Raw genomic sequence first — 27,621 nt, forward strand, 5'->3', positions numbered from 1 at the left:
AACCTTTGTTCGCATAAAGTAGATTTTCCAAACTATTCGACATTCTCAGGGAGAAAGAATTTGAGTCAGAGGATTATTCAACAACATTATTTTAAAAAAGAAAATGTAGCTTACACAGCTGTGTTGATATGACCACAACTTAAAGCTAATGGCCATGTCAAATTATAGGGAAGTCTGTATGCCAGCAATCAAAACAAATCAAAGCTTCAGTGACCTTGGTTTCAAACATTATTCCTTGATGGAGGAAATATTTTAAAAGGATCAGATGCATAATTAGCCCAATGTCATTTTGTCACACTTGCTCTCCATTTCACAGCCTTGCTCTTGATCTGTGTTTTGAACCTGTCACCTCTCTCAGGAGAGAACTATATTGCTTGTTTCATTTGAAATAGAAGTGCCAACCATTAATATTAGTGACAGGTTTGAATTCTCTTGAAATATAAATTAAAATTCTGTTTTTGAAACAATTTGGACTTTGTATTACATACACAAAGGGATAGAAAAACTGGGCCCGAGTTTCTCAATATGATATAAAGTGTTTGGGTCCCCCACCCTCCATTTTGTATCCATATATCAGCTAAATATGTTGGCTGTGAATTGTAGTTCACCTCATTAGCAATACAAAAGTTAGGGAAACCTGTCATGAACGCAGATACCTTATAACTATACCCACTTTTGTCTTCTATCTCAGCAGATGTTACACAGGGGTCGTGTCCCACTCCTCCGCTGACGGCCGGGTCAGGGAAATCCAAATCAGGTGTGCCTCTGCAGCTCTGCCAAAGTCCTAGCAAAGTCCTCAGGGCAGGCAGGAGACCAGAAAGTGACTTCAGCAAGATATGTTTAGACTTTGCCTGACTCAGAGCATGCCAGAAAGCAGGTCCTTTATATAGGCCATGGGGTGTGGCTCTATGACTCAGCACTTATCCAGGCCTGCCCCTCCCTTCCTTCTGTTGCCTCCGTCTATCAAGTCTTCTGACGCGAGGGTCACTCCAGTCTGCAGCTGTTGGCAATTGACCTCCCTCAGGCTCACATGCTGTGGAGGAGGGGGAGGGGTCTAGTTGCTCCGTTTGCCTGGGCATGGAGCCAGAGCTGGGGGCTGGAGGCATACTAGGACATTCCTCCGTGTTCGGAAGCAGATAAGAAGGCCCCGGCTGTGGTGAGATCGGACGAGACACAACAACAGGGTGGATAGTATTGGGCATGTTCTTTTGTCGATATACAAGTATTTCTGAACTTACAAACATTTGTTTAGTAATAGTTTGAAGTTACAATGGCACTGAAAAAAAGTGATGCCTATTGCACCATCTCTGTGGTCACATGTTCAAAATTCTAAAGCTTGTCAACTACTTCATATTTACGATGGTTGCAGTATACTGGGGTCATGTGATCATCTTTTGCAACCTTTTGACAAGCAAAGTCAATGGGGAAGCCAGATTCACTTATCAACCATATTACAACTAACAACAGCAGTGATTCCTTACACACTATTGCCTTACACACTGTAAGCCGCCCTGAGTCTTCGGAAAAGGGCGGGATATAAATGTAAACAAAAAAAAAATAGTGGCAAGAAAGGTCATAAAATGGCACAAAATTCAGTTAACAACTGTCTTGTTTAGCAAGGGAAATTTTGGGCTCAAATCAAGAAACACCTGTATAGTATAGGAATGCCTTCTCTTTTGCCAGAAATGAAGAAAGTTTCCAAGACTAGTTACGATGCATTTAGTTTTCTTTGAATGGAAAAGCACCCAAAATAAGAAGAACATAATGGTGGTAACTTGTTAACTCTGTTCCCTAAAATAGGACAGTTAGAATAGAATGGAATAACAGAGTTGGAAGGGACCCTGGAGGTCTTCTAGTTCAACTCCCTGGTTAGGCAGGAAACCTTACACCACTTCAGACAAATGGTTATGTAATCTCTTCTTTAAAACTTCCAGTGTTGGAGCATTTACAACTTCCACTGATTAATTGTTCTAACTGTCAGGAAATTTCTCCTTAGTTCTAAGTTGCTTCTCTCCTTGATTAGTTTCCACCCATTGCTTCATGCTTTGGAGAATAGTTTGACTCCCTCTTCTTTGTGGCAACCCCCCCCCCCCCCGAGATATCAGAACCCTGCTATCATGTCACCCCTAGTCCTTCTTTTCATAAGACTAGACATATCCAGTTCCATTATCCATTTGCCATTCACCTGAGAGAATGCAACCCCACGCTTTGGGCTATTATTTCCTGCCCCTTTCCACTTAATGCTGAACGTATAGAAAAATTATTGAGATGTCTATTGAAAATAGACATATTTTCATATATTCCATACAGCTCGACTGTATGGAACCCATACCACATTTCTGACATCAATACAACTGAACATGTCCAGAAATATTTTACAAGAAGAGTTCTCCATTCCTCTGAATACAACAAAATATCTTATGCCACCAGACTTGAAATCCTGGGTTTAGAAAATTTAGAACTACGCCGTCTTCGGCATGACTTGAGTTTAACTCATAGAATCATCTATTACAATGTCCTTCCTGTCAAAGACTACTTCAGCTTCAATTGCAACAATAAATGAGCACACAATAGATTTAAGCTTAATGTTAAGCGCTCCAATCTTGATTGCAGAAAATATGACTTCAGTAACAGAGTTGTTAATGCTTGGAATACACTACCTGACTCTGTGGTCTCTTCCCAAAATCCCAAAAGCTTCAACCAAAAACTGTCTACTATTGACCTCACCCCATTCCTAAGAGGTCTGTAAGGGGCATGCATAAGAGCACAAGAGTGCCTACCATTCCTGTCCTATTGTTTCCTTTCGTTATATCAAATTAATATAGTTATTACATACCCATACTTATATATAGTTATATATAGTTATTTCATGCTTATGCTTATGTATACTGTTTGACAAAATAAATAAAATAAAAAATAAAAATAAAAAAAAATAAATAGCAATAGACTTTAAAACATAAAAAAAACACTTTTCTGTAGTGGTCAACAGCTTTTTGTCAAAATAAGTTTTATTTATTCATGTTAACAAGTTTTACACAAAGAAAAAATTTTTAAAAAAAGAAATACACATCCTTAATCTGATCGGCTACCATTTTCTGATAAACATTTCCTACAAATTTCATCAATTTTAATTTAAAAAAGAACTGGGGACCTGGCAAGATTTGGGGGTGGGTAGAGAAATTTACAGTAGGAGAACTGGTCCTTCTTTGTTGTTTCTCCTACGTCGTCCCCCTTTTCATTCAGCTACTAAAGATTCCAGTTCAAATTATTACTTATTAAAATTTTACACCGGCCAAGGTTCCCAAGGCTTATATTTTACTATCAAACTAGATATCAGAAAATTAGACACATACAAGTCAGATAGTTTTAGGTCAGTGGTTCTCAACTATAGCAATCTTATGTGGATTTCAACTCCCAGAATTCCCCAGCCATCATGCTAGATACTGTAGATAGAATATTGCTGTTCCATAAGCAATATGAGAGATAATATAAACACAAAGTATTCTGTTAACTAAAACATTCCTTGATGATATGGCAATTTATTTCTACAGTAATTGATCCAATAATTTAAGCTTATTAAAAGAATTTTCTTGTAAAAGTCCAGACAATTTTATGACATTAGACAACATTTTGAGCATTATGAAACATATATGGCTTTCCTTGATGTATTAGACTACATACCATAGAATACATAAATTTAATTGTTCAAGAAACAATTGAGTGCCTTATTTATGTAATGCCACCTTTTATTATAGAATGGGGTGGTGTGGATGAATGCATGATCAGAATAGAGAATTATTTTCTTGTAACCAAGATTGCAGAGCTGTATATTCTCCATCATCCTTTGTTCTTTTCCAATATTTTCAAGGCATGTCTTTTTTTTTTAATTTCACACTAGCCGAGGATATGTTTTGAGATAATAGATATGCCAACGTGAACAAGTAGTTATTTCAACTGAAAATTTAGATTTATTAATTATGCTTGCACATGTAACTTGTTTTGAGCTGTATGTTATCTTCACAGTTTTGTTGTAGATATAGAGGAAGTCCACAACTTACAAACATTTGTTCAGAGAACACTGTTATTTTCACAGTCTCTCCCTAGCTCAACAAAATGGCTATACATATTTGTTGCAACAATATGTATTAGGATCATGTTTTTGGTTTTTTAAGTATTCACTATTCTTTACTGAACAATACGTCTACAAAGGCAAACCTTTTGGCAAATTCAGTTGTTCCTACTGATGACCAAAGTCCTTATGTCTCAATATCATTTGCACTCCTCTGCTAAACTTCAACCATGAGGAATAAGACAGTAATAATGAAATCTAGAGAAAAATAAATAAAGGCCCAGTTATGTCATATTCAGGTCAGTTATGCTGCACTTCTGACTTCTGGACCAAAGCTAGCATCTCAACTAGCACTCAGGATTTATCAACTGCTTTGAAGTAATTATTTTATAGGCCATATAAATGATACAAATAGGGTGATCTGCTCAGCATTTTATGCTTACAATGTAAAGCCAGACTCGTATTACCGGTTTTGGTGCAGTAGCAAGGTAGAACTTATTTTAAATAAATTATTTGACCTGACTTGCCTTTGAAAAACGTGTAAATTGGCAAGGTGATCTACCAATGATGTTAGCACTTGAGTTTTATAGTTTCTCCCCTTTTCAACTACAGATTTTTTTAAAAAAATAAAAAGTTGTATAGTAACTTAAAGAGTTGGTTTTTTTTTTAATTGCCACTAAGTCTGCACTAGCAATCTAAAATTTTAAAGTAACCAACATTTTCTTTTAAAAGTGCTGAATTACCCATTTTATTTTCTTACTCAACTGTACAGCTTCTTCAGGAGATACACTGTCAAGGTGCTCTGAAAATTCAGAATCTGGTGAACGGCTGCAGTTTCATCTGCCAATTTCAACAAAGCAGTCATTTTGAAACACCTTAAAATACCTTACATGTCCGGTTCCATTAAAAAAAATGAAAAAAAAAACAGAATGAACCCAGATCACAACAAATAGCCCCACCCTTCCCCCACCCCCGCTGAACTGCAGCTTGCAAATAAAGTGGCAACCTGTGAACCAGTAGGCACTTTTTACAGAAGTTGGCAAAACAAAGGAGAATCGGTTGGTAAAGCAAAGTGCAAGACGTCAACCGTTAGTCTTCTCCCTGACAAACATGATAGACATTCGCATCCCAAATAGGCAGAACATTTTATGTTGGTGGTGGACCATGTTTCTTTTTCTTGCATTGGCAGGATTTGCAGACGCAACAAATGATGCACGGCGAAGCTAAGAGCAGCAATGGAGATGTGACCAAAGCGATGATTCCCAGGCCCACTAGGATGCCAACAACCTAGAAGTTGAAAAGAAGAAATAAGAAGGAAAACCTTATATCTATGAAAACCCTATATCTATATCTACACCATTGAAGCTTATTTTTAGATTATTTTTATCCTGCCTTTTATTATTCTTTAATTTGATTATTTTAAATAACTCGAGGTAGTAAAGTATTGCTCCTTCTTCCTCCTATTTTTCCCACAATCTTGTGAGGTGAGTTGGGCTAAGAGAGAGAGAGAGAGAGAGAGAGAGAGAGAGAGAGAGTGACTGGCCCAAAGTCAACCAGCCAGTTTTTGTTCCTAAGATAGGACTAGAACTCACAATCTCCCGATTTCCGGCCTGGTGCTTTAAAACCACGAGACCAAACTGATAATAAACACAAATCCACGTTATTGGCATACCTGTGTTCTGTTCCACATAACTGAGGCTCGTGAATGGCCCAGTTTATTTCGACAGGGACCTTTGTCATAATGCCTTAAGAAGATGTCATTCTGAAAGGCAAAACAGTACGCCGTCATGTATAAGTTCAACCTTTTTGGATAACAAAGTGGCAACATGAGGCTTTAGGCTTCCTCCAGCTCTATTTTATATACTTGGAATTTCACAAAAAAATACTGTCACCAACGGTTTGACACCAGTTAACCTTCTATGAAGCAATCACTGACTGCATATTTTATAAAGTTAGGCTTTATAAAGCATGCAGCTTTATAAAGCAGGAAAAAGAATCACTGGTAAATGAGGAGCAAGTTCTAGTAAAGCTGAACAAAAAGGAATATGTATCGTTTCCAAAACTCCATTTAACCTCATCAAGTGTTATAGGTCTGAGATCTGCTGCCATAAGATTTGGAGGCAGAACTCAAAAGACAACAAAAGGAAAACCATGAGATGCAATCATGGAAAATTAATCGTTTTAAGCATCGGTCTTCCTAGCTAGAAGTGTTAAACAACCCTAGAGGAAAAACCTTTTTGCCAGAGACGACTTACATCCAGATTTTGTAGGCAGTACCAGCAAAATGTGTGCTTGCAATTTTTACACATCATTTGAGCGCAGCCTTCATTCCGTTCAATATAGATCCGACAAACTGGACACTGTTTAATTGGAGCTTCTGAGTTGTTTTTAATAAGTGTTCTAGAAAAGAAAGGGAGGAAAATAATCTGAAACAGTCTTAACGGTACCCTGGCTATTCCCCTAATCATTCAGACTGAACTGAAGCACAGTTGCCTAGAAGAATATCGACCCATGTAAATGTGCTTCATCTGATGAAAAGCACTTCCCTTATGCAACAATTATTCACCGCAACCTTTGCAAACACATGCAAAAATAACAGATGCCCTTCCCTCCCCTCCCATTTATTTTGTTGTTGCATTTAATGTTTGGACAATGTTGGCATTCAAATATTTCCTCCACTGGGAAAACGAGCAGGTAAATTCATCTTATTTCTGCTTTAGTATTCTGTTTTAACGATATGAAAGTAAAATATATTTCTCATCCATGCTTCCTCATAAGGTACAAAACAGCCCTTAACTAATTCCCTCTATTTACCCCTGCTGAAGTTATACCCAGGCAACAGCTTCCATTGCACTTGCCCACCAAGAAATTGTCATATTGCCTAGCTAAACCTGATCCCCAAATCTGCCATTTGGGCTGACAAAAAGCCAGTCTAGTTGATGGCACCCATGGAACTGACCTTCCAGAATCAAGAATGCTGAAGCAGCATATCAAAAACTTGAGGTGCCACAATGAAAGCCCAGAATGTCTTCCCTTCAGCTAGCAAACAATTAATGAATTAATGAATTACATTATTTAACCAGTGTCAGAAATGTAATTTCTTGCTAAAGAAATATAGTATTTATAGCTATATGAATGATACAAAGATTTCTCAACAGCTAGACAGATTCTTCACTTACCCTTGCTCACTTGCAATCCCATTCAAATGGCTTTCTGAGCATGATCCCTCTATGTGCCAAGGTTCTTTGCACGATGAACAGAATGTCAAATAACACGTCTGACATTTTATAGGCACTGGTAATCCAGAGTCGCTTGGTTCAATTTGGCACACGGTCTGACAGTTAGCAGAGGGACACCAGGTCCTCAGTGGATCCAAATGCACTTCTGAAAACGTTACAGATCAAAACATAAGTTTTAAAAATGGTGAAAGATTTATACAATCAGAAGAGAAACCGAAGTTATAAATATGGGGTATGATCAGGTTTATAGCTACCAGTGTGTTTTAGAAAAGTGGAAATTTCTTATCCATCTTGTCTATCTTGTCTTCATCTAAATCACAAGTGTCAAATTTGATCGTGTCACGTAACCTATCGTGACATTTTTTGCCTTTGTGGAGTGGGGGCGGATGTGGTCTGCGTGTGACACATCAAGCCCATGGGCTGCCAGTTCGACAACTATGAATATACCCTCAGTGTAAGATGGGGGAAAAATTACTGATTTCCCTAGCATGAGTTTCCTTACTGTACAGTATTTTAGGAAATCTGAAGTTGCTCCTGAAAAATAATTGAATATCCAGCACCCTACAGGGAACGAATCATTAGGCAAAAGGGATTGTTCTTTCATTATGGTACATCAGAATCCACCCAGCTGTGGTCTGAATCCTGCAAGCATCCTCAAAAAACAAAAAACATATACTTCATTTCACATGAGGAAGAACTACTAAAGCATCATGGCAGGTATTCTTAGCTTGGTAAAACCTGCAAAAGGAAATTCTATTTCCAGCCCAAGTTGACTATGTTATTTAAGAAAGGAAGGAATGCAATTTTCTGATTTTTAAATATTGACAGTAAAAGGTTGTTATTATTATAAACACAACAACATGAACTCACTGCTGCCAGTTCTTTAGCTGCTGTTGGTCTTAGGATGTTCTAATGAACTGGCGTAGTACATGCATGAATCCAAGCAGCTTAGTCTTTTGTGATTGACAGATGAAAAGTTTGTCAAGGTGCAGATTTTCTAAGTGTCATCCAAGTCCTTTTTGTATGGCACCCAGTGCGCTGATAACCATTGGGACCACCACTGTCAGTTTATGCCTTAATCTTTCAAATGGCTTATTATTAGTAATTTGTTTAAATGTCCAACTTTAATGGACACCAGGCAAAGAAAGAGCATGCAAAACCATGAAGAACGGACAGCAAGGGTTAAACTTCTCCTATGGCACAAAGCCCACACTTTGCCATGGCATGCCCTGCTTTGCCATGGCATACAGCCCCTGTATGCACATGGCATGAGCCCCTGCTGATTCCCATGAAGAGTCTACACATCTCTATCTGCAGACTGTGTGCACTAAAGAGCTTTTCTCAGAATGAGTCCCATTGGTTCATTAGGAATTGTAAATCTTTTTATCATTGTAAATCTATAGCAGTAAAGCTATAGATTCTTTGATTTTAGGACTGAGATCTGGACTATGTTAAGCTCAGAGATTCTGAACTCTGTGGAGCAACTGGCTTTTTTTCCTCTTTTCTCCCCCCTTTTCTCTGATTTTCTCTGCTAGCAATTTATGTATGTATGTATGTATGTATGTATGTATGTATGTATGTATGTATGTATATTAGTTCAGGCTACAATTCTATAACTATTTACCCAAGGTTAAGTGTCATTGAACTAAATGAGACTTATTTTTGAGTAGACATTAATAAGATTGTACAAGTAACCAGTCAAGTAACTTTTCCTACATCTTCTTTGCTACTTTGTGAATTTAACAAGGCAATCTGAAACCCTACATATTAATGTAAAAAAAATACCTCTTTCAAATTTCAACTGCTTGTACAATTGAAATTGGTCTGCAGACACCAAGCTGGCTATCTGGAATGAAGAATACAATAACAGAATGATAAAAACAAAGAAGTCTGATTGCAATTATTAGTAAATACTCTCAAAATCTCAGTCAATAATTTTTTAAAAATGTTTCTCTTTATCAAACTCACTCCGCAGGACCACATGGATTTATCCATATTATTTTCTTAGCAAAAATATGGAAACTTTTGAATTTTACATCTAGTTTCCTGCTATCTATACTAAGTCTGAAATGGTAACACTAGGAATTTGATCTATGAGAGGGGGCGGGGAGAGAGAGAGGATCCAATTTAGGTATTTTTATCACACATCATTATATAAACACATTATCATTTTTATGTATTACCGATACTCCTTGCAAAGTATATGGATAATTAAGTCAACAATTTTCCATTAAACTGGGATTTTTTCATTAGTTTGTTTTAATAAAACGTGTGCAGCTGAGGATGGGGGAACACTGGAAGAGGGATTAACAATTCGATATCAACCTGTAATCAAACAGCAGAAAGACCATAATATCTGAAGGAATTATTTATCTCAAAATGTGTATGGAGTCCCAAACAAATCTCTAGGTCATTCACAATTAAATCATATTAAGACACCTACTTCAGGTCTAGCCATATAGAATCTCTTCTGAAGGCTTTGAAAGACGAGCCATGTTTTTCAGTATTCAGTTTAATTTGCTTTGAGTTTGTTTGTTTTTTTCCTGTTGAAGAGTAACAACTCTAAGGTGAAGATTGACTGTGTGCCAGTATGGAAGATTCAAATGACCAGAACTGTCACATGATAATGATCATAATAACTAAAACATCACTTGCTGAATATACTCAGATTATTCCCCTGTGCAAGATTCTAATCATTCCAGCACTCAGCTCCCTCTCTACGCAGAGCAAATGTATCCCTAGGCAAAACAGATTTATTATCAGACAGAAAGGACCCTGTTAGCATCTCCCACTGATATTAATCATTTGGATTTCATTCCGCTTTCCATGGCAGCAGTTAATGACATCTGTGATTATCCTAAATTGAAACACTGTGCTAAGGCATACCCTTTGATTCCAACTACGGAGGATCAGGAATTGTATTTATTTTATGCATCAGATTTCTATACATGTGAAGAAGCATTAAAAATCAGATATTTGGACTTACTTCATGTGGATAATTTGGTGTAACAATAATAACAATCTACCTATACATATACATATACAGACACACACATACACACACACACAAGCCCACACCAAAGAAGGAAATGGGACAAACATTAAAAGAAACTATTGTAGTAAAAACCCTGCTGCTATCTGCCGCCAAAAGGGAACAGGATGTGCTAAAACTGCCTCAACCCCAACCCTCATATATATGCCATTAACTTCTTTGACTCTCGCAGGAATAACTAGTTTGTGAATTCTTGCTGTTTGAGAAATTGTAGCTCTGCAACTAATAAAAGTGCCTCATCAAAGTGTTTCTCTCCAGCAAATAATGATACATAGTAGTATTACTAGCTTACTGTTTTATTACCGAAGCAACTTCAAAATAATTTCTCAGGGACATTCAGTTTCTCTTTACTACATGTATGTAGTAAAGTATATGTACTTTAGTATATGTACTACATACATAATATACATATACATATACATATACATATACATATACATATATATATATGTGTGTGTGTGTGTGTGTGTGTGTGTAGGTCTTTGGTTATTCGGGTTTTCTCCCGCGTAAAATTGGAAGTGTCTTGGCGACGTTTCGACGAAGTCTCATTCGTCATCTTCAGGCTTCAGCTTCGTGCTTCGTGCTTCTGTGTTACATATATATGTAAAGTATATGTACTACATACTACATGTATGTAATAAAGTATATGTAGTATATGTAGTAGACAATGAGCAATCCTCATTTAAATGCCAGTAATTAGTAATGGATGCAAGGTAATGAATGCTATTGACACCATGATTTCAGAATCATGTTTCTACAAATCAGGATGACAGATGTAAAGTGCTTTTTCTCTTATTCTTTCTTTCATCACTCCTATTTTTGGTTTCCAGTGGATGTCAGTTTATTGCTACCCCTACTCTAGCAAGAGAGTGCACATTACTCCTATCATAAAATATTCATTTCTGTTCATTAAATACCTCCCTCGCCATCTCAAACAAGACTTTGAGGATTTGTTAGGAGCAGCAGAAAGAAAAATGAAATAATTGGATATAGGAAAGCAAACATCTTTGGGCAGTGCTTCTCTTTTTTGCTATGAAATATAAAAATAAAACAAGCCCAAATCAAAACAATGGAATAGTGCAGAGCTATCACACAAGACAGCATTGTGTATGTTGTTATTAATAATAAAGATTTTGGTGAAGTACATACCCAGAGACGAAGATTTGTCTTCCCCAGACAATGAGGTTATATAATGCAAAATTTTATAGCAGTCAATGGAAAGCAGATGTTTACTGTCAGATCATATTTGTTTAGTGATAGGAAATAAATGCACAGCTCTCCCAAACAAAGCCATTTATCTCCCAAAGATCTCTCATTACAATTCCATTAAGGAATTGATCTCAGGAAAACAAAAACAAAACAAAAAAAAGACAGCTAATGACAGGTCACAGAGAAGCTGAAGGCAACAAATAGGGATAAGGATTTAAACACAACAAAACGGACTCTGTGGAAGTAAATATACAACTAAATTAAGATGGTATTTCCTTGTTGCTCTGGAGCCGCATGTCATCCCTCTGCTGCAGCTCCTTGTTACCGTCACAATTTTGAGAGGAGCTTCCCGTTATGGGGAAATAAAGCACGGCACACCAGAAAGAGACTCTATAGCAAGGGGAAGGTTTTCCGGTTAAGTCCACAACTGATAGGGTTTTCAGTTAGGACAAGTAGAGGAAAAGGATGCCACACTAAGAGGAGACTCTATGGTGGGGGAACCGGATTTCTGGTTGGCTCCAGAATTGAACGGGGGGGGGGGGGGGCTTCCAGTTAAGACCTTTGTGGCCCTTTGAGTGTTTAAGGTTGCTGACCCCTGCTCTAAGCTCATGACAAACACTTTTCAATGTATCCAGCTTCCCTCTTGAATCTGCACTAAGGAAAGAGTTACTCAAGGCCCTGTCCCACAACCCTTTCTAATGTGCATTTCTCCAGTCCATGAATCAGCCAAAAAAAAAAAAAGTGTGTGGGGGGGGAACCCCAGCATAATCTGCACTGGTCCAACTGACAAGCACAAATCTTACTTGCTGACAAGTCTTGTGAATGGTTCTGTTCTCAATTTTTACTGCAGGACAATTTAAAGGAAATGATGGGTAAACCTCCCAAACTTCAATTGTTTTCTCACCCAACATCACAATCTGATGGTGGGGGGGGAGAGAACCATCAGCAATTGAAGTCAGGGGAAGGTCTGAGAGAAGCTGAGCAACTTCAAGGTACGTGATCTTCAACTCCCAGGATTCTCCAGCCATCAGATTGAGAAACAGTGAGTTAGGTACCTGGGATGGAAACTACAGCCACGTTTCCAGTTGCCTGGGCAAGAAGAAGATGTCACAGCAAAAGAGTTCCATGAAGTAATCAACACTCGAACTGCTTTGGAAACATGGATCTACTGGTCTTCTGGAAAACCAGTCAACCTATCTCCAAAAATAGTCCATCTGATAGGTTGGTGGGGCAAAGAACAATGGTAAAACGGGAGAAAATTCACCCAGCACATTGAGTGAGTTTCTCATGCTTCACCCTGGGTCTGTCTTCTTACCTCTGGCCCTTTTCTTTTATCAGATGAACTAATTTTGAACAGAATTTTATCAATCTTCCAGAGAAGTTACTTTACTTTTCAGTAGTAGCCTGAATAATAGGTCACAGGCTGTGAGGGCATGGCTAACAGACCCTGGGAAAGCGGAAGAGGAAAAACAGGACTTTGCACAAGAAACACCACAGCAAGGGGAGGGGAAAGCGTGAGAAACAAAGACAGAGTAATTCTGACTTAATTATGCTGGGTATAACCTAAGCAGGAGAATTGCTTTGACAGGCTTTCAAGATCCTGTTATATTACCTTGCTAGCCGTACACATCTTTTCAAAAGCCTAACTGCTTCTCATTTGTTTCCCCCTTAGAAAGGGGAACTGGCTAAATGCCTGTTAATTTAACATCCTCCAGCACTGATGGTGTTACCTAGTTTGGTAATGAAAATACCCAACCTCAGAGAGCACCAGGGACTTTCGCAGTTAATCCCAACTTCCCAATGTCCCAAATGCACTAGGAGAAATGAAGTAATTGCAGAAAGCAGCATCTTGAAGTATTCTATAGAGAATGTAAAATGTATGCGTGTAAGAATAGAATAGAATCAGTAGTGGGTTTCAATTTGGTCCGCTACTGATTCGCTCACAAGGCGAACCAGTAGCAACCCACCATTGAATAGAATAGAATAGAATAGAATAGAATAGAATAGAATAGAATAGAATAGAATAGAATAGAATAGAATAGAATAGAATAGAATAGAATAGAGCAAGAGCAGAGCAGAGCAGAGCAGAACAGAACAGAACAGAATAGAAGCTGGAAAGGACTTTGGAAGCCTTCTAGTCAAACTCCCTGCTCAGGCAGGAAATCTTATACCATTTCAAACAAATGTTTGTCCAATCTCTTTTTAAAAACTTCCAATGTTGGAGCATTCACAACTGCTGGAGGCAAGTTGTTCCACTGATTAATTGTCCTTAGTTCTAAGTTGCTTCTCTCCTTGATTAGTTTCCACCCGTTGCTTCTTGTCCTACCCTCAAGTGCTTTGGAGAATAGCTCGATTGCCTCTTCTTGTTGTGGAACCTCCTGAGATATTGGAACACTGCTATCATGTCAACCCCCTAGTATGCAACATGAAATGGCCAAATTTATTTATTTATCTATTTTAATCCTGCCATTATTATTTTCACAAATAACTCAAGGCAGCAAACATATACAATACACCTTCCTTTTATTTTCCCCACAATAACAACACTGTGAGGTAAGTTGTGTTGAGACAGAGTGAGTGGCCCTTGGTCACCCAGCCGACTTCCATGGCTAAGACAGAACTAGACGTCAGAGTCCCATTTTTTAGCCTGATGCCTTTACCAAATCAATGTTCTCCCCACATGCAAACAATAAAAATAGTATTGTAAGGTCCAATAATAATAATATGTTTAAGCTCCTAAATGCCAAACAAGAAACTTAAACAGAGGTTGAATAACATTGTATTTAATCTTGATCAAGCTTAAATGGTTAGCTGTTCCAAACATATACAAGGTACATGCAGGATAACAACTACAAACAAGAGAGGGAATGTGAATCCCTTTTATATTGTTTAGGAATGTCATAAACCTCCAATTCCAGCATCTTTGATTTGTGTATCCCCTGGAATTTTGGTAGAGCCTCTTAATGAGTATCATTACCTCTTTCCTTTGTTTTCACAATTGACCACTTGACCCCTTGGTGTGAAGGGAATTCAACACAGATTGAGTGTTAGCATCTCCAATCTGATACATTCTGAGCAGGGGTGGGGGGGGAGAGATAAGGTTCTGATATAGTTTGACAAATGCCAGATATTTCACAACAGACCCCAATAATAGTCCAGGAAGTTAGTCAATGTGGCATGTTTGTATTATAACTACAAAGGGGATAATATATATGTCTATGTTACAGGAAACAAATATTTACAGCATGCAGGTATTCAAAGAAATTGTATATCATACCTATATATGTTGCAGGAAACAAATAACAAGTTTCTACTAATTCTAGTAGATATCTAGAGATATCTATTTCCTTACAGTATAAAGTATAGCTACACAAAAGCCCTTGTTGGCTTAAGTAATGGAAAACTTTTACAGGTAATCCTTGATTTATAATAGTTTGCTTAGTGACCATTCAAATTACCATTATTCACACTTATGACTGTTGCAGCATCCCCACAGTCACGTTATTTACATTCAGATGCTTGACAGTGACTCACATTTATGATGGTGGCAATGTCCCGGGGTCAAGTTATCCCCTTTTGTGACCTTCTGACAAGTGAAGACAATGGGAAAACCAAATTCACTTAACAACCATGTTACTAATTTAACAACTGCAGTGATTCACTTGACAAATTTGGCAAGAAAAGTTGTAAAGTGGAGCAAAACTCACTTAACAAATTTCTTACTTAGCCACATAAATTTTGGGGTCAATTGTGGTCATAAGTTGAGGCCTACCTGTACTGTAATATCCCAATTTGCTGCAAAATCCACAACACAAATTTGACAAAACCAGTTTTTTCCCTGTTTAAAATGACCTTATGTTCATAGAACATCTAGCTCACTGAATAAAATTTCAGGGAAATACTATTTTAAGCTGGTTATATTCGTTCTAATTAGGAGGTAGTTGTTTCATTGCCTTCAGTTTCCTTTTGTGATGGCAACAATTGTTACCTAATGAATTCAAGTCAAATATTTTGTTTTCACAAATATTTTTTGATGTTTCCTTTGAACTACAGAACCCTTGTAAAAGGAAACACATATTCAAAACAAGTTAGGCAATACCATAGCATTTGGTTTACAGACCATGAAGACATTTTTCCTAGTTGTGTCTGTTAGATATTCAAAACCTGACTTAGGAACTGAAATACCATTTGGTATACTTTAGGCAGCAAAATGTGCTGAATGATATCTACCTGGCAACCAACAAGGGAGAGTTTTCTGTAAGATTTTCATCTTTCAATTTCAGCATCCATCAAGAGTTCCATTATAAATTATCATGATTTTTCCACAGAAGCATTACTTTTGCAGTGTATCTACTATTTCTGTTTTTACTCAATACAACCGAGAAGTATGGAGTAACTGTAATTTGAAGAGAGGCTTCTTTTTAGAAACATTATGAAATATTGGCAAGGCTAGATTTGGTTTCTGGATGAAGGGTGTGTTTTTTTTAAGTGTTTACTATTTTATAATAAAGACAGGTGGCTAATGTTGCTATCTCTAGGTCAACACTTTCATATGTGTCACTGAAACGATGACAAAAAATATCCACTCCTGACTGTCATTCCACATCTTTGGTATGGTGCAAGTGAGTTCTATGTGGCAAAGGAACTACAAGGAAGGGAAAAGAAAATGTTCCTTACTGGATGTTTAAATGATTTGCACTTCTTTGTGCTTGAAATACAAACAGCTGGGTGACAGCTTTGTAGCAATTCTCCATAAAATATAATGGACTACACTACCATTCTGGATTTATATCATGGAATTTAGATGTCCATTAAGTATTATGCTATTGATTGGGCATATCTCTTCATTTTATGTTTTAGTATTTAGTAATTGTCCATAGTTGCCAACTGTTACATACTTTAATCAATATAATAATTGGATTCATATGTTGCTGTAAGGCTGGGTTCTCCAAAGTGATATGTTGCTATGCTAATATTCTCCCTTGGTACTGTATTTTCCCGAAAATAAGACCCTGTCTCATATTTTTTTGAACCCTGAAATACAGTATTTCCGAGCTCCTTGCCCCATCTGGCTTTTTACATTAAAAAAAAAATTGTAAAAATTGTGAATGCTCCAACACTGGAAGTTTTTAAGAAGAGATTAGATAATCATTTGTCTAAAGTGGTGTAGGGTTTCCTACCTAAGCAGGGGGTTGGACTAGAAGACCTCCAAGGTCCTTTCCAACTCTGTTATTGTATTCTATTATTTTCAAACGGAAAGCTACAAAGTCCCAGTCTTCTTCATCAGCTTTATTTCCAAAAATGCACCTCATATGTTTTTATGGAAAATAGAAATAATGTGCACCTATGGCCCTATTCTTCCCATCCACCCCACCCCCAATATATAGAGTTGCTCAGAAAAGAGATAGAGATATGCAGTGGTCATTCTGTAAGAGATGATGCTAGAGGAGAAGGCAGGTGGCATCCTGATAAATCAGCACATTGTCAGCTTAGCATTTTTTGTGAACTCAGTTATTGTGGTTTATAAACTTTGGTTTTAGGGATTAGCATAATGTGTGAATCAAGACAATCAGGGGTCTCCTACAAATCATGACAAAGCCAATTATGGTTTACTACAATATGTAAACAAGATCATTTTTCATCCTGGTTTTTTTTCTTCTTCTGCAGGTTCCTTGGATTATTTGAATAGTTCAACCTTAACTTTTCTATTGCTTCACACTGATCCACCTATCTATCCTTTCAGTGCAATTTGCCAAACCAATTGTATTCAGATGGGTTGAAGACAACAAGATGTTAGTCATGTAAGAATGAGCTTTCCTGTTCTATACTGACAGCTGCCACCTCTTTGCCTGCTGCTCAACCAAGGCAGTGCCAAAGTAAATGCTTAAGAGAGCCATTATAAAGACACTTTATCCCTTCCTAGCACTGCCAACAAATCTTTTAAAAATGTACTCAAAAATAAAGGTAGAAAAAACAATCAGGCTTGTCTTTTAAATGTCACCCATCATTCACTTGCTGTCTCATTTCCCCTCCATACAATTATTCTCCATCAACTTCTAATTCCTATTATTCCCCTCAAATTTAAAAGAAAATGAACAGGGCTCAGGAGGAGCCTTAATCACCCGGCTGTGTTCTATGAAAAGACAGGATAAGCAAACTAAATAGGAGTTATGTTACTATTTTTAGGCATCAAGTACTATTCAAATCTTGCTTCAGTTGCCATGGAAGTGTTCCAAAGGCTTATTATAGTTGTTTTTGAACAGAATTTATTCCAAGAAAACCTATGTAACCAATTAATGCTATTTCAGGTTTCAGGTAAACGGATATGGAGGGGAAAGTGTTTTTCTGCTCTAATGGGTAATGCAGGCCTTGGAAAGACACTCAAAACAAAGTTATTCTTATTGACTGACTTGCTCCAGGATACCAAATGGGACTTGTAAAGGTACTTCAAATGGACTACTTCCAATTCACTCCTTACAATACTTGGAGTGTGTTAGGTTCTGGAAGTAACGAGGCTGGAGACCAGGGTAGTGACAACAGCTCTTTAATACAGGGTGAACCCAGCAACAGGCTGGGGGAAAAACCTCTCCTTTTATACAGTTCTGCTGGAGGCTTCGTCCAATCAGCAACGTGCTGATTCCCCGCTCAAATATTTAAAGGTACAAACGTTAATACATAACACTCCTCCCCTCCCAGAAAACACTTTGTCTCTATTTACATATTTATTTACATGTTATTTTTCGACGTAGTCACGCAAATAACCTGGGCGTCTCCTAGTTCTTTCTGACCTGCGCGGTTCAGTTCTGGGTGGTGTTTTGAGCTGGTCGGAGGGGCTGTTTTCTCCTCCCAGCTCTTTCTCTGGGCCATCGGGCTCCGGATTATTGGCCGACTCTTTTTCTTGGCCATCCGGCCTTGGATTAATTTTGGAATTTTCCCTGCTGCTTCCCTCGGGGACCTGATGGCGTCGCTGGAACTCTGGGACCTCAGCTAAGTCTTGCGCCTCCCCCGGGTCATTGTCAGCTGTGGATTCAAAGTGGTATTGGTCATTATCTGTCTCTTTTGGTTCGGTTTGGTCAGTTATTCGTTTCCTTAACTGATCTATGTGGCGCCGCCACACTCGGTTGTCTGGTAGCTCTACCACGTACGATTTTGGGCCGGTTATCTTTATTATTTGTCCTGCGAACCAACTCGGGCCGTCCCCATAGTTTCGGGCCCACACCCAGTCGCCTATGCTCATTTCCCTTGTCTTTTCTAGTTCCCCCTTGTAACCCTCGGGTGTGTAATGGGGGTTCAAGCGGTCAAGTGGGCACCGGAGTTTCCGTCCCATTAGCAATTCGGCTGGGCTTTTCCCAGTGGCCGTGCTTGGGGTTCTGTGCTGGACGGCTAGGAAAAAGTCTATTTTTGTTTGCCAGCCCCCTGGCTTGAGCCTGGACAATGCCTCCTTAGCGCCCCGGACGGAACGCTCTGCAAGGCCATTCGACGCAGGGTGGAAAGGCGCAGAGAGGGCATGTCGGATGCCTTCCTCTGCCAGGTATTCTTCAAACTGGGCTGCCGTGAATTGGGGCCCATTGTCGGACACCAGAGTGTCCGGCAACCCGTGAGTTGCGAATAGGTGGCGCAGGGTTGCGATTACTGCTTCGGCCGTAGTGGACTTCATGAGTATGATCTCCAACCATTTGGAAAATGCGTCCACCACCACTAGGAACGTTTGGCGTGGAAAGGGCCAGCAAAATCAATGTGGATTCTTGACCAGGGCCCTTGGGGCTTTTCCCATTCTCTGACTGGGGCCGTTGGGGTAGAGGTCTGGACTCTTGGCAAGCTTGGCATTTCCCTACCCTCTCAGCAATTTCTGCGTCCATGAGTGGCCACCATACATAGCTTCTAGCTAACCCTTCATCCTTACGATCCTGGGTGACCCTCGTGGAGGTCCAATACCTTTCCCCTTAGCTTATCAGGAATTATTACACGATCACCCCACAACAGGCACCCCCCTTGAGCCGAGAGCTCATCTCGTTTTTTAACAAATTCTTTGAACCTTTCGCCCGGCGCAGCGGGCCACCCTCTCTGTACCCAACCGAGTACAGTCCTTAACACAATGTCCCGGTATGATGCCCGAGTCACTTCCTTAGATGTGACTGGGCCAGAGTCCAAAGAGTCAATCAGTAGGATGGGCGTCCCCGGCGTGGGGTCTTCGGTCGCCCCTGGTAGTGGGCATCGGCTTAACGCGTCTGCATGCCCCACTTCTTTTCCTGGTCGATGCTGCAGCTTGTACGAATAAGCGGCTAAGAATATAGTCCATCGGGTCAAGCGTGGCGAAAGTGCCACAGGCGTTGGGCGGTCGCCAGCCAGTATCCCTAGTAGCGGTCTGTGGTCAGTCACGATTTCAAAATTCCGCCCAAAAACATACTCGTGGAATTTTTTGACCCCTGACACAATGGCTAGTGCTTCTTTGTCTAATTGGCTGTAGTTCCTCTCTGGGGAGGACATCGTTCTAGAGTAGAACGCTATAGGGGCTTCTGTGCCGTTTGGAAGTCTATGGCTGAGTACAGCCCCACCCCATAAGGAGGCATCGCAAACCAGCACTAGGGGTAATGAGTCGTGGTATTGATGAGCAGGCTATCACTTGAGAGCAGGTTCTTTACTGCTTCAAAAGCCCTATTTTCTAACTTTCCCCAAGACCAAACAGTATTTTTCCCTAAGAGCTTATGCAGCGGTTCTGCAACGGTCGCTTTGTTCTTTAAAAAGACCGCGTAAAAATTAACCAATCCCAGGAATGCCTGCAGCTCTGCTTTGTTTTTGGGCGCTGGAGCCTTCCTAATTGCCTTAACCTTGCTCTCAGTAGGGTGAATTCCTTTCTGGTCTATCCGGTAACCCAAGAAATCGACGGATTCGACCCCAATCTGGCATTTATTTGCCTTGACTTTTAATCCGGCTGTCCGGAAAATCCCCAAAACTTTTCTTAAGCGTTCCCCCAATTCCTCCATGTTCTCCCCTGAAATGAGGACGTCATCAAAGTAGGGAACTACCCCTGGGAGCCCCTGTAGTAGTCGTTCCATTAGGTTTTGGAACAACCCTGGTGCCACACTGACCCCAAATTGCAATCGGGTGCACTTGAATGCCCCCCTGTGCGTTACAATCGTTTGGGCTTCGCCAGCGGGCGTCTACGGGCAGTTGCTGGTAGGCTTGGGCCAAGTCTAATTTCGCAAAGACTCGCCCTTGCCCCAAAGAGTGCAGTAAGTGTTGCACCACGGGAACCGGGTAAGCGCTTTTCTGTAAGGCTTTGTTAAGTGTCGCCTTGTAGTCAGCGCAAATTCTAATTGACCCGTCCGACTTTATTGGGGTGACGATTGGTGTCTCCCACTTTGCGTGATCGACTGGCACCAAAATCCCCTGATTTATAAGCTTGTCCAGCTCCTTATCGATTTTTGGTTTTAGGGCAAAAGGAACTCTCCTCGCCTTAAGCCTAATTGGCTTACTGGGGGTCTAAGTTGAAGGAAATAGGGGTCCCCTTGTACTTGCCCAGGCAGTCCTTGAAGACATCTTCGAACTCGTTAAAGAGAATGTCTTTCAAGTTGTAGTCACTTCTGTAGATGCCAGTCACTCCCATGCCCAGGGCACGAAACCAGTCTAGTCCCAACAGGCTGGGCAGAGTTCCTTCGATGATCGTGATGGGCAGGGTCTTCTTGTGAGGGCCGTACTCGACTCGGACGGAGGTGGTCCCTCGAACAGGGATGCGATTCCCCTGGTAGTCGTGGACTCGTAGTCGTTGTGCTTGCAGGTGGCGCTTCGCGACGGACGGCAGCGACTTCGCCAAAGTGTCCCAGGACATGATGGTGATCGCTGACCCCGTGTCTACTTCAAGCCGGCACCGCACTCCCTCTATTTTTGGCCTGGTGAAGATCTTCTTCTCCACTTTGGTCGAGGCGCGGCCTATGACCACAGTTGTTTGGTTGGAATCCGCGCCTTTTTTGTTTGAGCCAATCGCGGGTCGCCTTGCCGATTCCGCGCTCTGATTGGCCGATTTGAATTTTCGGGAAGGTTGGGCCGCTCGACAAACTTGAGCTAGGTGCCCTTTCTTCCCACACCGCCGACATGTCGCATCTTTAAATTTGCAGCGTTGGCGCTGGTGTTGACCCCGCAGCTTCCGTGATTCGCCTCGGTCCCCTTTGTCGCGTGCGGCAGACCCTTCCTCATCTTCACCGCCGGATTCGGTCTGAACCTCCTCCTGGTGCACCGGGTTGCCTTCGCGCCGCCTTTTGTGGAACCGGCTTCTGCAGCGTCTCTGCCGCTTGGGATGACATTTCATGTGCTCTGGCTTCGCCCAGAGCGCTGGCCAGCGTTAGGTTGCTCTTTGCTAGCAGCCGTCGCCGTAAGCGGATGTCTTTGACTCGGATGAGTTGCTCGAGGAGCACCTCATCTAGGTCACGGTATCCGCAGTCCTTGGACGCTCTTCTCAGGGCGCCATGTAGTCACCGATAGACTCGCCTCCATCTGCCTTCGCCTCCGAATTCAAACCGCCGCACGTATTTGGACGGCGTTGGTGCGTGGTTCCTTAGCAAAGTCTGTAGTTGGCCATGACACCGACTGCAACGGCGTTGGCTCTGCCAGGGCTTCCGCGATGTCGATGACCTCCGGACCGCAGTGGCTTAAGAAATAAGCCCTTTTTCGGTTGTCTGGAACTCCGTGCAGTTCGTTGGCTTCTAGGAAACTTTCGAAACGGGTCATATACGTTCCCCATTTCTCCTTAGCCGGGTCGAACGGTGCGGGTGGAGTGTAACTGGCCATCTCGCCCTTTCTGCCCTGGATTTGCTGGGTTCGGGTCTATCGTGCTTCAGCTCGGTTCTGGTTCTCCTCAGCCTCGATATCCCATCCTCGTCGCCAATGTTAGGTTCTGGAAGTAACGAGGCTGGAGACCAGGGTAGTGACAACAGCTCTTTAATACAGGGTGAACCCAGCAACAGGCTGGGGGAAAAACCTCTCCTTTTATACAGTTCTGCTGGAGGCTTCGTCCAATCAGCAACGTGCTGATTCCCCGCTCAAATATTTAAAGGTACAAACGTTAATACATAACAGAGTGCATATATTAGAACTTCCTGTAGGTCTCTGCAGCCAACAAATTACTTCAGTCAAGAAGGAATTTTAAAAGCTTAGATTATCAAGTGGAAATCTAGGGTTTTAAGACCCACACCATAAAGTTGCACTGCATACTTTTCCATAGCAATTTGTATTTATCATTTGGGCACTAAATAATGCCTGTTTAGTGGTGCTGGAGAAGACTTCTGTGAGTCCCTTGGACTGCAAGGCCAAGTCAGTCCTAGAGGAGATCAACCCTGACTGCTCTTTAGAAGGCCAGATCCTGAAGATGAAGCTCAAATACTTTGGACACCTAATGAGAAGGAAGGACTCACTGGAGAAGAGCCTAATGCTGGGAAAGATTGAGGGCAAAAGAAGAAGGGGACGACAGAGAATGAGGTGGCTGGATGGAGTCACTAAAGCAGTAGGCATGAGTTTAAATGTACTCCAGAGGATGGTAGAGGACAGGAAGGCCTGGAGGAATGTTGTCCATGGGGTCGCGATGGATCGGACACAACTTCGCAACTAACAACAAGAAGTGGAATATGCAGACATGAATTTTCAAAAAAGTTATCATTAAAGGACGGTAAGAATAATAACCATACAACTGGATTAGAATCTACAACTAGTTTAACCACTTCCATCATTCCTAGTCATTTACTGTCTTGGACTATTCTTTCTGGAGTTACCTAGAAAGTAAGTTAAAATGGTTTATATTCGCTCAGTCATAGAGCTATCATAGTACATTCCCATATGCAAAAATAACTCTTTTTTATTTTATTTTTATTTATTTATTTATTTTGTCAAACACAACAGTATATATAAGTATAAGCATGAAATAACCATACAAATTGGATACAATCAAGGGGAACTTTCCACTAAACCTTTCATAGAGCTCTCATTCTTCTTAGTTCTAATGCAAGTCAGCAGACTGGGCCTCTTTCTGTTGATCTCTAGGCTGTTTTAATCTAAATGTTTTAAAGTAAGAATTGGTTTTACCATCTAAGCCAAGAAATACTACTGAATTTCAGTGCACTTATAAGCTTGCACCTTATTAATCTAGAGACCAAATAACATAAACATATAACTACATGTATCAGCATACAAAGACATCCATGGTGGGATAAGTTCTAGGTGACAAGCCCCTGAATATTAAAAAAGAGAACAGTTTGAGGCAATCTTTTAAAGATAGGTCAAAATCTCTAGGCAAGTGGAATTAAATTTGGGAAGAGATCCGGGTACAATGTATGTATCCACTCCAAATATCTTTATATGATAGGTTCCTTGGAGATCTTCGGGTTCTTAGCATAAAAATCTGAAATGAGGTATAACTGAGGATCCTGACAAGAAATTATCTTGAATGTCCTGCTAATTATTCTAACAAGCCCTTTTCAGATCTTGATAATTTTATTTCAAAAGTATCGGGACAAGAGTGGGCGTCCTTGCCTTTCTGCACCCCTTCCCAGGGGTGAAATCCAGCAGGTTCTGGAGAACCGGTAGCAGAAATTTTGAGCAGTTCGGAGAACCGGTAGCAGAAATTTTGAGTAGTTTGGAGAACCAGCAAATACCACTTCTGGCTGGCCTCAGAGTAGGATGGGAATGGAGATTTTGAAGTATCCTTCTCCTGGAGTGGGGTTGAAATGGAGATTTCCTTCCCCTGCCAAGCCCACCAAGCCACACCACACCCACCAAGCCATACGCACAGAACCAGTAGTAAAAAAATTTGGATTTCATCACTGCTCCTTCCCCAGTGTGCTGCCCATGCCATATGTTATAATGTGTAACACATCTCTCTCTCTCTCTCTCTCTCTCTCTCTCTCTCTCTCTCTCTCTCTCTCTCTCTCTCTCAAGATAGGTAGCTATTTAGCTAATACATGATCATGATGATATATCCATCTTGGAAATTATATGAGCCAGATCTCTCCATGTGTTCTGATCTTGCATTATTTGAGTTGGTCTATGCTCTGGCTGGTGTCAGCTTTGATGTTGATGTAATATATAAACCTGTTTAACAAATAACATACAGTATTTCCGACCAAGTACGAAGGCCATCAAGGCCATCAATGCAACATGTTTGGTGGACAACAGATAAAGCTGATCTTCAGAATAGATAAAATTTAGAAATATAATCAGAGGGGCATATGAAGTAATCTATAGTAGCGAACAGTAACATACCCATACTGTTTATTCATTAAGAGAGGTAAAAGCTTTTTACTAAAGTTTTGGCCCAGCATTTGCTGCTTTTAAGAGCATCTATTCTCATTGGAATAATTACTCGTCACTATAATATATCAGTGAAGATCACAAATACATAAGGAACAAAACCATAACAAACTTCAGTGCTTCCCATCATGCATGATCCATTAAATATATTCCTCATTGTTTATTCATTCAATATTTAGGGTTGCATACTAAAGAAAACATTAATGGCCCATTAGATGTATACCCTCAAGTGCCCTCTTGCCTGGCTAACTGAAATGAAGCTTAGATTTCAGGAGTTTTACCAACAATAATCTTGGAACACTCTTCTATGATTTTCATGCATACTTTAGCACTGCATTTTCTCTACATTCAAAATGTCGAAAGCTTATTATTTCAGGTCTATGTAAATAATGATCTAAAAACTTTGATCTAAGAAGACAAAGCAACTTTATCCCTTAACAGATTTGCTAACTCTACAATTCAAGGTGAGTATGTGCAATGTACCCCTTAAAAATTCAACTTGAAAATCATGCAAATTCTATGTAAATGTGGAGATCTTTTATTTGTATAATTTTGGGCTGGATTTAGCACTTTACAGCACTTTTTTAAAAAAAAACTCCATCTTGTATGTCAAGAAAACTGTTTGATCAGGCGGTTAAAAGTAGCCGTGAAATTTTTTTATATTCAGACTTGCAAGATGGATGTCAGCCTTCCTGGATAAACCAGATTTAAAAAAATGACTAAGTGAGCTAAATCTACTTTTATTGTAAAGCTACATTAACAGAATCATGTGAGTCTGAAGGTATAAACTTCCTTCCAGCACTTTTATTCACCTGATCAATTAGGCTAAGTCTTTCCTAAGTTTCTTCCTCTGACCACGAATCCTAGGCATTTCTTCCCTTCGTCCCCCAAAGTTATCCACACATTTCATTGCAACACTTTCCAAGGGAGGATATCTCATGTTCCATTATTTTATCAAACCTTTTAATGAATTATATTAACATTTAATGTCTAGACTGCTCCTAACCTTTTAACCAACTGATAATCCTTGCACATTTTTAATCCTATTATATATCATCTTAATTTAAAATTGGCAAATTTTACCATCTGGTCAGCTATCCTGAGAAAACTCTCTTTGGAATGGCAACATACAAGTAATTCGCATAATGACATGGGGTATGATAAGAAGCATGACATGAATGTTCCACGAAGAGATTTAATAGAAATTGGCCATGTGATTGTTTTTTTCTATCCTGAGCTTTTATTAAAGAACTGCATAGTTGGGTATACATAACAATTCAGACATTCAATGAACTGCAATTGGGGTTCATGGATACCCTTCCAAGTACGTATATACAAGCACCATTTTTACCATCCCACCCAAAAAATATTCTGCTTCTCAAGCGACATGCAACATTTCTATCATTTGTGTTTTACAAATCTAAATCTAAATAGTACATCTTCCAGAATCTATTGCTAACAAAGAACTAGGGACATTCAAATTGAGAATGTTCTTGTAGCAAGCAAGCAATTCTGAGATTGTCTGGATGCCAAGTAAACATTCCCCAGGAAAGGGAAAACAAGTGAAAAACCATCTGCTTGTTTCTAGTTTCTCCTGTGAAGTGGGCTTCCTGCCAAGTAGTCATTAGAGTAATTAAGGGGAAAACAATCTAATATATTCATTATGTAAATGAATGACAAAAAATTAAAAGGCAATGAGAGAGGAACTAAATATAAATACCTCTGTTTCTTGCAGCATCCCATGGTCTAAGCAGAGCATGTCTGGACAAGTGATGGGAGAACCACACCCTTCACGGATGGCCAGTTGCATGTATTGTTTTAGACACTAAGGAAGAAGAAATATATAAGTTACAAATCATATGTAAATTATAATATGTAAGCATTATATTCCAATGGATGGAAACTAATCAAGGAGAGAAGCAACCTAGAACTGAGGAGAAATTTCCTAATTGTGAAAACAATCAACCTCTGGAATGGCTTGCTACCACTGGAATTTCAAGAAGAGATTGAACAGCCACCTGTCTGAAATGGTATAGACTCTCCTGCTCGTGCAGAGAGTTGGACTAGATGACCTCCAAAGTCCCTTCCAACTCTGTTATTCTATGTCCTATGTTCTAAAGTTATAAACCATAAAATGGCATCAGGCACCTCCACTAGCTATTGGAGCTAACTCACCTTTTTCAGCACCATTGTAATTTTGACTATTAATCAAATAGTCATAAGTCAAGGATTCTCTCTCTGTTACTATGGGAGGATTGGTAGACTTTTGGATTAATAGGGCAAAGAGTTAGAGTTTAGAGGAGGACAAAATTACTTTGTATCTATTGGTTGCCATCTAATGGATATACAAGTTCATATAGTCAAACTATAGCTAATAGATAAGTACTGTATAGCTGACAAACTGAAATATCAGAAAGCAACTACCTTATGTTGTTGAGATTGGGTGGGAGCTCTAGACTACCCTAATAACATTACATGAGGAGAGGAAATGAGACTTTCAATTCAATTACACATATTAATCTAGGCATAGATTAGTTATTTAGGGCTTTGCATAGTCTAGATCAGGGCTCTCAAATTTGGCAACTTTAAGACTTACGGACTTCAATGCCCACAATTCCCCAGCCAGCTACCAGAATTCACCTGTTGCTGGGCCTGCTCTGTGGAACATAACCCTGGAGATTCAGGTGGCCCAGGGCAAGAAATACCTTCCTAGTTTTCATTTCTGGTATTTTTCTTTTAATGGGGTGGATATAATT

At 40.0% G+C, this 27,621-nt stretch overlaps 1 protein-coding gene across 5 annotated transcripts in view; it reads right to left on the bottom strand.

The window, feature by feature from the left end:
* Positions 1 to 2,990: 2,990 nt before the first annotated feature.
* RNF144B (ring finger protein 144B) overlaps positions 2,991 to 27,621 on the bottom strand; it is a 66,541-nt gene continuing 41,910 nt past the window's right edge. For all 5 annotated transcript variants that reach the window (XM_058177888.1, XM_058177885.1, XM_058177884.1 and 2 more), the window contains 6 exons: positions 26,586 to 26,690; positions 9,094 to 9,154; positions 7,249 to 7,453; positions 6,325 to 6,469; positions 5,742 to 5,831; positions 2,991 to 5,356 (listed from right to left, as the gene is read on the bottom strand). In XM_058177888.1, coding sequence (XP_058033871.1) covers positions 5,216 to 5,356; positions 5,742 to 5,831; positions 6,325 to 6,469; positions 7,249 to 7,453; positions 9,094 to 9,154; positions 26,586 to 26,690 — 747 coding nt within the window. In that variant the 3' untranslated portion in view covers positions 2,991 to 5,215. The remainder of the gene's footprint in view (positions 5,357 to 5,741; positions 5,832 to 6,324; positions 6,470 to 7,248; positions 7,454 to 9,093; positions 9,155 to 26,585; positions 26,691 to 27,621) is intronic.

The sequence above is a fragment of the Ahaetulla prasina genome, chromosome 3 (assembly GCF_028640845.1).
Source record: "Ahaetulla prasina isolate Xishuangbanna chromosome 3, ASM2864084v1, whole genome shotgun sequence".
Lineage (NCBI taxonomy): Eukaryota > Metazoa > Chordata > Lepidosauria > Squamata > Colubridae > Ahaetulla > Ahaetulla prasina.